Source organism: Beta vulgaris, chromosome 6 (genome assembly GCF_026745355.1).
Source record: "Beta vulgaris subsp. vulgaris cultivar EL10 chromosome 6, EL10.2, whole genome shotgun sequence".
In the NCBI taxonomy this organism is placed as follows: Eukaryota; Viridiplantae; Streptophyta; class Magnoliopsida; order Caryophyllales; family Amaranthaceae; genus Beta; species Beta vulgaris.
The window spans coordinates 14,994,178-15,009,616 of NC_079207.1; the positions used below are offsets into that span (position 1 = coordinate 14,994,178).

Sequence of the window (15,439 nt, forward strand, 5' to 3'; positions counted from 1 at the left end):
CCATTACAGATCGTGTTTTTATGCTTTATTTTAATATTAATCATAATTATTAACTTTAATTTACGGTTCTAATGATTAATCTTGATTCATATATATTATGTATTAAAAGAATAAAATTTCAAATTTGTTCATTATTTTTAGATTTAGTTTTTAATTATCAAAGCATGGATTTTAGGGTGTTAATTATTGAAAAATCATAGTATCATGTTACAAACCATGAGATTATTTTAAATTATTAATTTAAGCATGTTAATGTATGTGTAAAGGGAGATTTAGAATTTTATAAGTTGCTAGAATTTTAGAAAAGGCTTTAATAATGGAGTTTTAAGGATTTTAATTACTAGTATGGTAGTACTATGCTAGATATCAAAAGTAATTGAAGTTTTAATAAGTAAAACAACTTTTGAGTTTTTTTAAAGGGGATTTAAAGTATTTTAAAGTTGATGTATTTTATTTAGAATATTGATTTTAGTTTATATTGATTATTTTAGGCGGAGAATATTCAGTAGGTGACCTTTAAGGAATTAAGGGTGGCTAATCAACTAGTTTTCACAAGGTACGTACATACCTACGTGCTATGTGATATAGTATCATGATTTAAGAAGGAAAAGTTGTAGTATCATGAATAGGAACTTTATAAGTTTATATGTGGTTTCTAGTATATTGGATTTTTCGTGTTTTATGCCTATGTGCAAACATGTTGATTATGAGTTAAAGATTATTATGATTGTATGAAATTATTGATGCAAGCATGTGGATGGGAACTTTAGCTATTAATTCACACGGGGAAATTAATATATTATTGAGATTGAATCATGTTGAATCATGTGTTCCTTTACAGTATTATTTCCACTACCTTATAAGGATTGTGGGTCTTATTTGGTAAGTTGATAAGTTATGCCTTTAAAAGATAAAATTAATTGTTGGCTAGGTTTAACAAATAAGAAAGATTGAAATTAAAGAAAGTAATCTTGGATTGTAAGTTGTGTGTTCACTTATTAACTCCTGAGATAAAAAAAGAAGTTTTGTTGTGAATGTTTGATTTGATATTTTTGTGTTACTTGTGTGTATGTCATAATAAGTAATAAATGGTAAATCACGTAAATTGTAACTTGGATAGTCATAAACTTTAGATTGGTGCACGTCTAGAGTTGGACATTTAGGAGTTGGAGTACACGGTGGTAGCCCATGACTTTTTATGGGAGATGGATTGATCAACATCCCTATTATTTTTCAAAAGTTCCTTGATATCGCAGGTCATTCTGAAATACGAAGTAGCGTCCGTATTTCGTCTTCCTAGATGAAGGAAAGTTTAGATAAGACAATTCAAGTCCAATAACTATTCCATTAAAGTAATAAAAAGATGTTTGAAGTTTAGTTCAGTAGAAGTTATCTGCTGAATTATATTGTTATATTATTATTTATCCCTGCATGTTATTTATTATTACCATGTTAGGATTGTTTATGTAATACTATGTAGTACTCAGCTTTGCTGATTACGTGCTTTGTTTGTGATTGTTGATCATGACTTTGCCTTATTGATCCTGTGATGACCCATTTTGGTGAGCAGATTCTTTAGAGCATTGACTTTTACAGGTTTGCAGATGTTGCATAATTGGGAATCTAGGAATGAAGAGCTTTTGTAATCTATTATTCTATTTACTGCCTTAGTAAGAACATATTATTATAAGTTTGGTTTGAGTAGACATTTATAGAGTTTTGGTTTAAAGTACTTATTTATTTATTATATTAAAGTATGAAGTTCAGTTATATGTTTTCCGCTGCAAAATTCTGAATAAGCCGATACGTTATCACACAGGCAATAATGCCTGAGTAATTCTCTATGTTTTATAGTGAAAGGGTATTTCTGAAAAGAGAGAATTATCGGGGTGTTACAACCGTCCTGTCGGTTCCGGTCCGACCCGGTCTTGGACCGGTGCACACCCCTACTAGTCATTAGAACGAGAGTATTGAGGTTGAATTGTTGTAGTTGATGGTAAAAGAGCAAAAACCATGATAGTTTATTAAAGAAAACCCAGTTTTTAACCGGCTATTCTCCATATATCAAATGTAATACATTTTTTTCTCAACCATTATCATCTTATTAACATGCACATTATAAGATAGTTACAGATATTAGGCGTGTTTGGCAAAAGTAGTTGTTAGCTGTTACTTGTGAGCTTTTGACTGTGATTCGTAGAGGTAGTTGTTAGCTTTTAGCTCTAAATTAGAAGCACTTGGTAAAAATACTTGTTGGCCAAATTTTAATGCGTAAATAATATGCAATAATAGTAGTTTTTGACAAAAGATACTTAAAAACTAATAATCTTAGCTTTTAGCAAAAGCTACTCAAAAGTTAAAAGCTACTTCTAAAATCCAATTTGCCGTACACTAAAATAATTTTTGACAAGCTAAGAGTTACTTAAAAGCTACCCTAAATTACTCCCTCCTTTCCCCCCTTCTTTTCAAAAAATTACTCCACTTTTGCAGTCGAAGTTAAAAAGTACAACTTTAAAATTTTACCAACAAACTTAAATACGTATTCAATTGTTTTTGAAATCAAAAGATCACTTGGTTATTATTATGGCTCAAACAAAAATCTAAAGCAATTACGTCTTCTATAATGCTAGGACAACATCAACCACCACACACACTCTTATTAAATATCCAAGCGGGGAAAGATGCACCATAGCACGAGCAATACAATTGGCTTTTCTAAAAATCTGAGGAAAACTAACAACATCAAAACAATAGTAAGAAAAATAATTTGGCTAATAATAAGTCCAAGAGAAGATCCATCAAGTTGCTTACGGTTGATCAAATTCAGCACATGAAGACAGCGACACTCAACCACAATTCTTCTTTCTTCTTTCATTACATTGTAAAGCTATCCTCAAGTCGTCAACCCAAAGCACAATACCTTTGCTTTTGTAACTGTATTCAATATTTTTACGTGCATGTTCAAAATTTATGATCCAATTATCTGAAATATATTAAGTAGTACTTGGTCTAGTAGTTTGATTCATATCTCATAACCTCGAAGTTGTGTGATCAAATTCCACTAGAGGCATTTTGGGGATGGAGATTTCCCCTACTCTCAAAGGGCCTTACCTACAAACCCGAACCGAATTGACCTGTGTAAGATTCTGATCCAATTAGGACGCCTTCTCCTTACCTTTAAAAAAACTTCCATGAAATATAAAAAATTAATCTCTATATTATAAGGCAACACATGGGGGACACCAAAAATTAGAAAAAGGAATAAAAGCAAAAAAAAATAGGGAGATAACTAACTGTTTTATTTTGAATAAAAAAAGAGAGAAAAGTAGGATATTTAAACTAACCATCAGTTTTTTTCTTAATAAAATGCAAAGATAGTTTTTCTATTCAATTAATTTCATTTTCTACTTCATATGCTATCACACCTATTGTGTGCATGTAAAGCTAGTAATCCAATTGAACCAGCATGATTATTGAGGCCATAACCACGATATAAATGCGGTGCATAGAATGGTGAAGTTTTTTTTTTTTTTTTTTTTTTGAGGGGGGATAGTGAAGTTTACTTAAAACAAATGTAACCCATTTAAAACTTGACAGGCCCATTCATCAATTTTAGACGATTTTAGCCTTAAGCTTCCACAGATGTGGGTTTCCTATATTGACATTGAACAGTATATCCAATTCTCCGCCTTTTCTGCTCCTTCCAAAAACAAGGGGAGAGAAAGAAGGTGAGAGAAAAATTCATCTATTTTTCTCACCGCCGGCAGTCTCTACTTTAAATCTAGGGTTTTGTTAAACCTTCATCCATAATTTTCATCCGACTTTTGCAGCTAATAATTTCAAATTAGGTAAGCTTTAATCTTGTCTTTCCATTTTTTTTTATATCGCATTTCTTTGTTAATTACTCCAGAATTCTTGGTATGTATATGTATATATATATATCTCTGATTAGTTTTTAATTCACCTTCCTGCTGTAATTTTTTTCTTTCTTTTTGCTAAAATTTTATAAAAAAACTTCCTCCTTTCTGTCAGGTAGTTGATTTCTGCCTTTGAACTTCCAGGTATTTTTGTTGCAATTGTTGAAGAAAAATTGATGAATTGACGTTTGTGATGATATAAATAAATGTATTGATTACTATTATGGAGGCTTGGTAGCTTTGTTAGGTTTTGACTTTTGCTATTGGGGTCTCTTTTGGTAAGGGAATGATTTGGGTTTCAAGGGTTTAAAATGCAATTGGTGTCTTTGTCGAAGCTGAATACTGCTTGTGGTTCGTCCCTTCGAAGAGTTTTGATCGGACAGGTTAAGTCGAGGGAGCAGGGGAATTTGGTTGCACATTTATGCTTTAAGGGTCAAATTCTTAACCAGGGGTGTAATTCTGTGAGGTTTTATAGTAGTCATCGGATAAATCAGTATTTGGTTAACCCAACTGCCGCGTCTTTCTGTTGTCGTGTTATAAGGAATCCGATGGCTGCTTCAGGGTCCCAAAGTGTTGCTGGAGATGTGTGTGTTGATACCTTGTTTATGGGGTGTGGTAATTTGAGTGACATTGCGAAGCCTGCTGCTGTTTTCTTTGGTGATAAAAGTGTTAATAGTTGTCGAAAATCTAGTATTAGTTTGGCAAATCGAGATCCCCCTTTTATGCGTCTAGTGTTCCCTGGTTTAGCCTACAGGAGTTGGGATTCCAGATCGTTTCTTGGAAAATGCTTGAGGCATTACCATGCATCATCTTCTGCCAGTTGTTCTGATGGAGCTGCTGCTGATGTTCCCTTCGACATCTCTCCCAGGGATGTGCCCCTTGAAAATCCTGCAGATACCTCTGCCTGGTATGCCCTCCCCTTCTCCAAATATTTTCTGTTTGAAATGGTTCAAGTATACTTGCTTTGGTTGCTAAATTGGTGCTGTTACAGTATCTATGAACGAGTGACTATTACGAGCCGAAATGAGCTAGTGACTTCAAATGAGTTACAAATTTGAAAGATGGGTGATCTACCCATTTTAGCTTTTTAGTTGGGTGAATTGGCAAAGAGTTTCGACACAATGGTATCTTTGTAAATTTTTTGGTGGAGTTTTTGTCTTAATAAAAATGCCTACTTTATGCTCTGTCTATTCTTATAATTTGAAGGGTAGCAGTTATTTACACTACATATGTAAATAGTAATACTAAATTGAGAGTGGAGGAAACGTCTCATCATTCTTTTACTTTTAGATGGAAAGTTATATGATTTAGTGCATGGGTGCTTAGTAAGAGGTAGCTGAATAATTTCATATTATCTACTTTATAAAACTGAAAAAATCTATAAATATGTTGTTTAATTAGACACACAAGGCACTTTAAGAAAAACCTGATGTTCGAACTTCTGATTTGGAAGGTGACAGGCTGACCAGCGACCGCTGACATATATAGTGATCAACTTTGCTTTTATTGACTGCAGTAAACAAGTAGTCCAAAGAACCTTAAAGCTTCATTCAGGATCATGTTATCTGCCACATCCTGACAAGGTAGACACTGGAGGAGAAGATGCTCACTTCATATGTGATAAAAAACAAGTAATTGGAGTTGCAGATGGTGTTGGTGGCTGGGCAGATGTTGGTGTTGATGCTGGAGTTTACGCTCGACTACTCATGTCTAATTCTATGACAGCTATACTGGAGGATTCCAAGGATGGAGTGGACCCAGCAAAAATATTGGAGAAAGCTCATGCTGACACTAAAGTTATAGGTTCCTCAACAGCTTGCATAATTGCTCTCACAAATCAGGTTGGTGCTTTTGCTGGTCTGATTTGGTGGTAGTGAATACAATAATGTTGACGTTTGCTAAAAAAAAGTTTTGCCATCAAAAACTCAAGATCTTGCAGCGCTTTTGGGCAGGGCCTGTTTTTGTTCTTTGTTTGGATAATTCTGTTGACTTAGACCGACTGTCTTAGTTTTGTCATTGCTGTTTGAGAAGCTATATTTCTCTTGAACTCTAGGTTTAAATTAATTGACAGACTAAAGCAGTTGTATTATGCAGTCTCTATATCATACTGTGGAGATTATCGATGATTCATATGATTGTCCTCGTAATTTTTACAATTTATATGAAACATAGAACCATAATTGCACACCACGCTATGTGTAGGCAATAAATACAAGAAGACATTAGGAGCTACATGTGCTTGCTGAATTATGCTTCTATCTGTGCCTAATTGGCTCTGATAACTCAGATATTTAGCTTTTTAACATGCCTCAAGCTGTCAGCATTGTGCATTTCTTTTGGATTACTTGAGATCATGCTTTCATTGTTCAGGACTGTTAAATGATGTTGCTTCTTCTCATTAAGTAGAAAACTCATTGTAAAGCTTACGAAGTTACTGCTTTTGGCAGGGAATCCATGCCATTAATCTGGGGGATAGTGGATTCATAGTAATCCGGGATGGAAGTACAGTTTTTCGGTCTCCTGTGCAGCAGTATGGTTTCAATTTTCCGTATCAGTTGGCAAGTGGCACTGGAGGTGATTTACCCAGTTCTGGTCAGGTACATCTTCTGCTGCTAGCTTTCATGGCCTTTTCTATTATCTGTATCATATGGTGACATCTGGATTCATGGTTGGAATCACATTTGAATCCCTTTGATGTTGTGTTTTTCATATATACATGGGCTATAGTGCAGACTGCAGAGGCTGATAAAGTTTTTTGCAATTTTTACTTTCTTGCCGACATTCGAGCACTGTTGTTTATCCTCCAGTCTCAAATCGATGTGGTTCATTTGAAATCATGTGTTAGATGTGTATTCACCAAAATCTGGGGAATATCACCTCTCCTGAATCCAGATGTAAACCCAAGGGTGGGGATGGAGGGAGCGCTTACATGACTTCTACGATTATTAGTCCAAATTACCTAACTCGCTCCTCTATTCCTGTAACCACCCCTGAATATAAAATACTGTTTTTAAGTATTTTTCTATCTATTCAAATCCACCCTTTTGACAATTGTTTCATACAAAGCTGTTGGTTTTATATCTTCTTACAAAAGAAAGGAACTAAACAAAAAAAGATAAAAGGATGAGGTAGTTGGCTGGTATTTAAGCCTCGTCTTCCAACTCGCAACATCACGTGTGATTTAAAAGATTTTGCTTAAGCCTTAATTCTAAAGAAGGATCAGAATACTTCAGAATCGGGTATGCCAGTGTCTATCCAAGTTTCTAGGTAAATTTGCCACTGCGTTTGTCTCTCCTCATGCTCACCACCATAGCTTCCACCGCTCCAATACTCTCGCCTCTTCCTTTCTATTCACCACCCAAACCCCATAACCATCATCAAACCCCCCAACACCCCATCCCCCCCTTCCACTGCTGCTCCTCCTATTATCTTCGTGGCAAGCAGAGGCATAACAGTGGACCTGAGGACAAGTGGTGGTGTGTTGCTGTTGTTGACAGGTAGAGGCAGTTATTTTATAAGCAATATTTCTAAGATTATTCTATTTTCGAGAAACATGGTAGAGTTCTCGGTGGCACATTGGCCGTGGTACATCAGCACCAATAGAGGAAGGGGAAGGCACTAGGGTTGTGATGGGGTAACTTGTTGTGGTCAGGTTTGTTGGCGGTGAGGGGATCGGGTGGTGGGTGGTTGTGGTTGGGGACTGAAGAATGGAAGGGTTTAGTGGGGCGAGGGGTAGTTTTGGTGCGGGTGAGAAGTGAGAACAGAGGGAAGCTTGAATGGGGGAAAAGAGAGATTAGCTGGCTTAATGTGGCAGTGGGATTAGGGGGTTAAAACTTAAAAGTGACTGTCATTGTAAGAAATTTTGAGGAGTGGCGGAGTAGACCAAATTAGGTGTGATGTTCAAGGTGGGTTTAGAAATAGAGTCCTAGGGTAGCTTGGACTTCAAAATCTTTAATGTTGGCTGTGTCTCCAAGTATTTTAAAATACTACTAAGTAATTATCGTGTACTTTTTAAGAATGGTGCAATTTTGCATCCTAACAAATTATACATCTGAGATTTTATATAATTGGGCCAATAGCCTAAGCCTTTTTCAAAAAACAAAAATCAATTGTAGCTCACTCAAGTTGTGAGAAGCCTAATACCGGCAAAACTGATTCTGGACCCAGTAGCTCCTAAGCGATTCTAGGTCAAGATCTTATAGCCTACTAATCTGGATCCAGTACACCCTGAAGTAATGATCTTATTGGTTTTTCTTTTGTGCAGTATGATCTTTGTTGCAGAGCTCATGAACATTCTTTCCCCCTCATTTTATTAGAAAGCCGTTGGAATAAAATACTTATTCACGAAGTCTACCTCACATATTTCAGATGAAGTGACTAATTTTTCTGGTTGTGGCAGGTTTTCACATTTCCCGTTGCATCAGGAGATGTTGTAGTTGCTGGTACTGATGGATTATTTGACAACTTATATGACAATGAGATTACTGCTTTGGTTGTCCAAGCTAAGAGATCAGGTCTGGAGCCTCAAGCGACGGCGCGAAATATAGCTTCTTTAGCGCAACAAAGAGCTCAGGATCGTCATCGACAGTCACCATTTGCTGCAGCTGCACATGATGCTGGGTTTCGTTATATAGGTGGAAAGCTGGATGACATCACTGTTGTTGTATCTTATATCACTGGTGAGGATAATCAGTGAGTTGTACCTTTCGATTGTTTTTGTTTTGTTTTATAGTTCTTATTTTTCCTGCTCATTAGAATACGATGAATATAATGGTTAAATTAACATTCGTTTTGCATTATATGCCCAATTTTGCTTCTAAAGTGTATCCGTTTCCCTTTCTCCTTTCATTCATCGCTGCGTCTCTTTAAAGGAAAGAAACTCTGAGTGTACACTATGTTTGCATAGTACTTCTAAAGAAAACGGTAGGAAAGGTGAGTTGAGGAGAAATTCTTCCAGTATTCTTTTGTTGAGATAGATTGTTCCTTCCATTTAGGTTTTGTCAACGAGGGAGAAAGTAGCCTTTGCTTCCAACCTTGTTTCTCATGGTCTTATCTTGGTATCATCAAATTTCAGAAAGGTAGAAATAAGTTTATGACTGTTGCTTTATATTATTTTTCTTTGAAATTCTGCATATAGATAAAGTAATAGTACTCTCACAAAATTCTACTTGCTAAACTCAACTTGGGTTTGCTTTTCCCAAAATAAAAGAGCTCTTAATTTTGCTATAACTCAACTTTCTTTTAAAAACTCTGCTTATATTTCCATGAACTTCTACTTTTTTTTTATTTAACTTATATCTTTGTTAAATTTACTTATTTTTGCTTAACTTGCAACTTATTTTAGCTGATCTTAGTTTAATATTATAACAATTGTTTAATAAGATGAGACGAACACATCCTAAATCTTTCAGATGAAATAAACAAATACCCTAATATCTTGAAATGTGGGAGATGGGAGGTTTAAGAGGCTTTGTAATCACAAACATGTAATTAGATAATTAAGAAATGCGATTAGAATTGTTCTCCGGTTGACTTGGTTTGTCTTTGCTAGATCTAACACCTTACATATTAGGCAGTATTGAAACAAAACGTAAACATTCATATATCTTGTCAAGGTAACTCTAGCTACACTTAGGCATGATGATAGGTAGGCAGCTCCAACCAGCAGTTTAAAACCTTATTCGAGCATTGAAGCTATCAGTGAACTTCTTACACCTTTGTCGTATGTCTGAGAAATCTCCTTCCTTCTTCTCTGCTGCCTCCACTTTCACTTTCATACCTCTCTCTTTCATACCTCTCTTGTCTTCTCCTTGCTGCTTCTTCCGCTTGTCTTTCCCATTCTCTTCTTCTTTCTTCTTCCTCTCTTCTTGCTATTTCTTGCTCCGTCTCTTCTTCTTCCCCTCTTCCTTTCTCCTCCTCTCTTCTTCTCCATTCTTCTTCTTCACGTCTCCTCTCTTCTTTTTGTCTAGCTGCTTCTTCCTCTTGTTCTTGTCTTTGCCTTTTCTCTTCTTCCCTTCGTTGTTGCTCCTCTCGCTCCTCCCTCTCGTCTTCTTGTCTTTGCCTTTCCTCTTCTTGCCTTCGCTGTTGTTCCTCTTGCTCCCTCCTCTCTTCTTCTTGCCTCCTTTGTTCTTCCTCCTGTTCTTTTTTTTCTTCTTCCTCTTGTCTTCTCTGCTCTTCCTCCTCTCTTCGCCTCTCTTCTTCATGCTTTCTCTGTTCCTCCTCTCTGTGCCTCTCTTCTTCTTCTTGCCTTCTCTCTTCTTCCTCTTCCCTTTGCCTCTCTTCTTCTTCTTGCCTTCTCTCTTCTTCCTCTTCTTTTCTTCGCCTTTCTTCTTGTTCTTCCTCTTCCCTTTGCCTCTCTTCTTCTTCTTCTTCTCTTCGCCTTTCTTCTTCTTCACGTTTTCGCCGTTCTTCTTCTCTTTGCCTTTCTTCTTCTTCTTCTTCTTCACGTTTTCGCTGTTCTTCTTCTCTTCGCCTTTCTTCTTCTTCATGTTTTCGCCGTTCCTCTTCTTCCCTCCTCTGCTCTTCCTCTTCTTGCTTCCTCCTCTCCTCCTCCTCCCTTCTTCTAGCCTCCTCTTCCTCCTCCCTCCTTTCTTCCTCTTCTTGCCTTTCCTTTTCAATCTCGTCTTCCATCAGCATTTCCTGTTCTTCAGCACAAGAAGTACAGTCCAATATGATTGCTTTCTCCTGAGCACCGAGCAGCTGCTCAATTGTTGTGCCCGACACATTAAAGGAGGCACCTAAAATAGGTTTGCTAAGTGTCTGTAGCACTGAAGCCTTTCCTATTAGGAACTGAGGATGGTTATTCTTCGTTGAGGTGCTGAACCCCATGAAAACAAGTGAACCATTGTTGAAAGATGTTTGCGCCATTGGATGAAACCTTGGGACTGTGAAAACATCACCTTCCTCGATTTTGAACCTTGAGTTCTTGCATTCTTTGTTTGTTAGTGTACTTGGGCAAACCACACGAACCATTCCTTCTCCTTCCAAGACTACAGAAACCTCAGTGGCCATAGGATTCCAGTGAGGCCCCATCATTGAACCCTGGATTTCACAAAAACAAATCTGTCAAATATAGACAGCTTCAAGATTTCTCTAGTAAAGAAATTCAAGTTTTATTGCAATGTTTTGTGGTCTATAGTAAGTGATACCTCTCCGGCTTTTCAGTTACAACACTTACTTATTTTGGATGTTTTATAATAAATGCAACATAATTACATAAACTCTTTTAGTATCTGCATTCTCTCTCTCTCCTTTCATGGGCACTTTGTCCACATCTCTTGTGTCTAATCACATTGGTCTCCTAAAACACAAGGTTACAATTTTGAAGATGAGGTGCTCATTATTGAGCGTCTTGTCTATGAAGATTTTTTAACTTCTCGTCACATGTGGAAATATTAAATTCAAACTTACGTGACAAGTCAAGGTCTAAGAAAAGGTCACTAGCGACATACTGCATGTAGAAGCTCATTTACTCCACAATTTAGACAAAAATGATCTTGTGAGGCTGGGATCTTGGGCATTAACCGGATAAATTTTGGTAGGTAAATTAATGCCTTAGATTGCAAAAAAATCTTCTCCTTGAAATCCCGCCATATATTGCAGCTAAAAACGGCGTTTGTACTCTTCATCCTAACTATCAAAGAGGTTGAGGTCATGCTGATTTAACTAGGAAAAGAATGGTAGAGGCTCACCTTGGTTAGGTTCACCATGAAGACACCGATATGGGAACCATGCAAAGCATCTAAATTGTGCTTGGTGACCAGGGTGCTCCACCCGTTGCAGCTCTTGAAATCTGGGTCTTCCTTGAAGAAATTGAATGTCTTAGTATGTTTCTTTTTGTTCTCAGAGACTTGCTTACTGTACCTCTTGATTCCTAGAAAAGCATTAACATATAGAAGCTCCTGCTGCCAGAAATTCTTCCTTTTGGGCTCTGCATGTACTATTGCTGGTGTATCTGTTGCACTTGTTAGTTCTTCTATAACTTCTTCAGATACCTGCAGTAGAAAAAAATACCATAGTAGTGTTAGTAAGATGAGAGAAAAGACGGTGTTAAGCATTTACAAAAATATTGTTCTTGTTAAGATGAGAATAAATGAGGAAACCTGGAAAGCAGCCTGAAGAACGCGTTTATCAAAGCCTCGAACAAGGTCATTGATGTTTGAGTATGGTCCAATTGATGGCCCCTATATGAGGGAAAATTGAGAGACACTTTAATTTCGATGGAAAATAGTAGGAAAGGGAAATAGAAAAAAGCCAGCTGAACTTAAACTTCAAATCCCACACACCTGTAGTTGCTCTTCCTCTGGATTGGCAAAAATAGCTATGATTCTGAGTCTTGGCCTTTCAGCTTCTAAACTGCTATGAATATAGAAGAGGGTACCAGACCTGAGTCTGTAGACGTCACCTCGCTGCAAGCTAACTTTATATAGTTCATCGCTATTGGCCCAGCTTATCTTTCCACTTCCTGCAAGATGTACAAGATTCTGTATCAGACATTGCTAAAGTTGAAATTGAGAGGTTCCACAAATTTAAGCTCAATCATGTACTGATTCCAATGGCTTTACTTGAGCTTAATTTGTTTAACTAAATTGAATTGAAAATATCTTACCTTAATTTGCTTGAGCTTTAACCTGGGTCTAGACTGAGTTTTGACCTCTAGTTGAGTCAGGTTAAATCAAATTGAAGTCTGAAATTATCTCGAGCCCAGAAATTCAAGTCCAAATTTAGTTCAGTCGAGTCCAAACAAATTTATCTGAGTCCGAAATCCAGTTTAATCCACTCGAGGCCAAATTATTTTCAAATTGAGATTCCTATATTTTTTGGTTTAGGCCATTTCAAATCCCTTTAGGCCCAACCTTTTTTTAGAGCTATGTTGCTCAGACTCGGGTACCCATGCCCGACACGGGTACGTGTCCAAGTATCCGACTCGGCTATTTTTTGGAATTTTTTCTATTTTTTAGCCCAAAACAAAATGTCCAAGTGTCCCACCCATGTCCGAGTGTCGAGGATCCGACACGGGTACTTGAGGTGAAATGAAGAGTCCGAACAACATAGTTTTAGAGCAAACAACAGAGACAATAATGCTAGTAACCACTTGAATCAAGCATCCTAACATTAATCACTTTCTGATCATGCATATTGCTGTGTTCATACTACTAGAGAAGTATAAAACGACATTGTCATGAGCCTTTCATTGCAAAGATACCGTCTATGTGCAATCTCTTCATAGATTTGACTCATTGCTATATTATTGTTGCCTTTCATTGCAAAGATACCGTCTATGTGCAATCTCTTCATAGATTTGACTCATTGCTATATTATTGTTACTGTCTAATATAAGAAAAACTCCTTGCTCTGTTCATACTTCATACTACTAGAGAAGCGCACAAACAACCTGTGTCATGAGCCTTTCATCAAAAAGCTACCGTCTATGTGCAATTTTTATCATAGATTTGACTCATTGCTATATTTATTACTACTGTCTAATATAAGAACAACTCCTTTTATATTTGTTGTCCACTATAGTGTGTCCCTATAAATTGCTCCATCTCATACTTAGGATCTGGTCTTTTCGACTGAATTAACAAAAATTCAGAGTTCAGTTCAGACAAATTTAGTTGAGTTCAGTTAATTTACTCACAGTTTACATTCACTTCACTTTAGTTTAGTAAGTTCAGTTTCGATTAAAAATTCAATTCAGTTCAGTTGGTTTCCTCTTACGGTTTTCATTCACTTTAGTTCATTCACTTCAGCTGAGGTAAATTAAGTTCAGTACAAAAGAACAAAACCTTACTCCATCCGCCTTAATTACTTGCTACATTGTAACAGTTTTTAGGGAGGAGAAAAGATGTGATGGGACAATAACTTTTGTTATAGAAAGGAGATGATAAAAATGAAGGAAAATATTAATACTTTTTGTGGGTTGTGGTTACAAATAAAGAAATGTAGCTAATTAGAAAAATTCATTTATGGAACATATAACAAGTCAAAAAAACCTTCGATGATGGAAAATATAGCAAGTAAAAGAGATGGAGGGAGTATTGACATGATTTCAACAAGGCTATAATCACTCTCTACTTTTTCTCAACTCCACACACAGATTGACAAAACTATCTATCTACTCAATAGAGTATATGATGGAGTACAAAGAAGAATCAATATATAGGAGCTACCCAGCTAGGACAAAGATTCAACACAAATTACATGTCTGTCTTCTGGATCACAGCACAAATGCATTTTTGTTTTTGAAGGAGGCACAAATGCATTTTTCAACTACTCCCTCCGTCCCAAATTATTTGGGACATTTGCTTTATCACAAAGACCAAAGACCAAGGAGGGAGTGGGAACCATTGCCATAACAAGAATTAACAAAAAAGCAAATAGGTAAATTGTGGGACCTACGTACTATATATCGAAATATTTACAAATACCAAGGAGGGAGTGATGGCAAATTTGTACAAAAACCAAGAAGGGAGTGATGGCAAATTTGTAAATAAAGTGTGGAACCTATGTATATATATGGAAATAGTTACAAATGTAGCAAATAAATTGGAACACACCTAAATGGCAAAATGTAGCAAATAAATTGGGACGGAGGGAGTAGGAATCAAGGACTTCAACTGACGTAATCTAAGATACAAAGTACAATAAAGTAAATAAGAAGAACAGGATACAAATCATGTAATACAAGATATCCAAATATAGTGTATTTCCTTTCTGAAATGTGGAGAGTAGAGAGTATGATACCTGTTTGGACATAGAAGACCATGTCAGCATTAAGAAGAACAGGAAGAAAAATTGAGTTGGGCTCCAAGGTTATGAACTGAAGGTGGTAATTGTGCCGCCCCGTTCCGGTACCGTCGTCGATGTCGACTGCCGATATCTCACCGTATTCCGTCGCAACAACTGGTATCCTTTCTTCCTTCTTCACCAGCTTCCCCACTGTCCCTGTGCTCCCACTACTCACTGATGTATCCTCATGAAAATTCAAACTTCCAGAAACACACTTCATTAGTATCACTAATTGCAAACTAAAGAAGAGAAAAACACACCAAAATGATTTCATATCGCCTGAATTCTTTCCCATTCCTTTGATAAAACAGTAGACACAATGTCACTGAGAGTATAGATAAAATAGAGTGGAGACTTGTTTCCTTATAGATTGTACAAGAATGAGAAGAGGGAGACAGAAAGAGAATTTGAAAATGCATGCAGATGACACACGTAGCTATTGAAAGTGGAACGTGGCAAGTGAGTTGAGTTTTTTTTGGTTGTATATACTACGTATTACTGTTGTCTGTTTTATCTAATTTTGAGGATAAACTTTTCTTAAAAAACTGCGTACTGAAATTGTTTTGTTTTGATTCAAAACTAGCTATTCGACCGGGGGATGCTGCATGTTATTATTATCTTAAATATGTTTATGTTTTTTATGGAACATCTTGAAATGGTGGATTGACTGGTGTGGGGTGACTTGTTTGACGTGGTGTTGAATCTCATAGGAAAAGAGTGGAGTTCGATCA

At 36.6% G+C, this 15,439-nt stretch overlaps 2 protein-coding genes across 3 annotated transcripts; one reads left to right on the forward strand and one right to left on the reverse strand.

The window, feature by feature from the left end:
* Positions 1–3,620: 3,620 nt before the first annotated feature.
* Positions 3,621–8,716, forward strand: LOC104895887 (probable protein phosphatase 2C 80). Of its 2 annotated transcripts, none has more exons than XM_010682530.4 (5): positions 3,621–3,848; positions 4,033–4,824; positions 5,434–5,758; positions 6,365–6,514; positions 8,317–8,716. In XM_010682530.4, exons 2-5 carry the CDS (start codon positions 4,229–4,231, stop codon positions 8,611–8,613), a joined length of 1,368 nt encoding a protein of 455 aa, XP_010680832.1. In that variant the 5' UTR covers positions 3,621–3,848; positions 4,033–4,228; the 3' UTR covers positions 8,614–8,716. The 2 variants fall into 2 exon arrangements, with proteins under 2 accessions (XP_010680832.1, XP_010680833.1); XM_010682531.4 differs by having other exon boundaries at positions 4,062–4,824.
* A 670-nt stretch (positions 8,717–9,386) lies between these two features.
* On the reverse strand, positions 9,387–15,084 carry LOC104895942 (vicilin-like seed storage protein At2g18540). Its single transcript, XM_010682591.3, has 5 exons — positions 14,664–15,084; positions 12,203–12,381; positions 12,020–12,100; positions 11,609–11,911; positions 9,387–10,958 (listed from the first exon to the last, which is right to left on the reverse strand). The coding sequence occupies exons 1-5, from the start codon at positions 15,001–15,003 to the stop codon at positions 9,627–9,629; spliced, it is 2,235 nt and encodes a 744-aa protein (XP_010680893.3). The 5' UTR covers positions 15,004–15,084; the 3' UTR covers positions 9,387–9,626.
* Between the last annotated feature and the right edge of the window lie 355 nt (positions 15,085–15,439).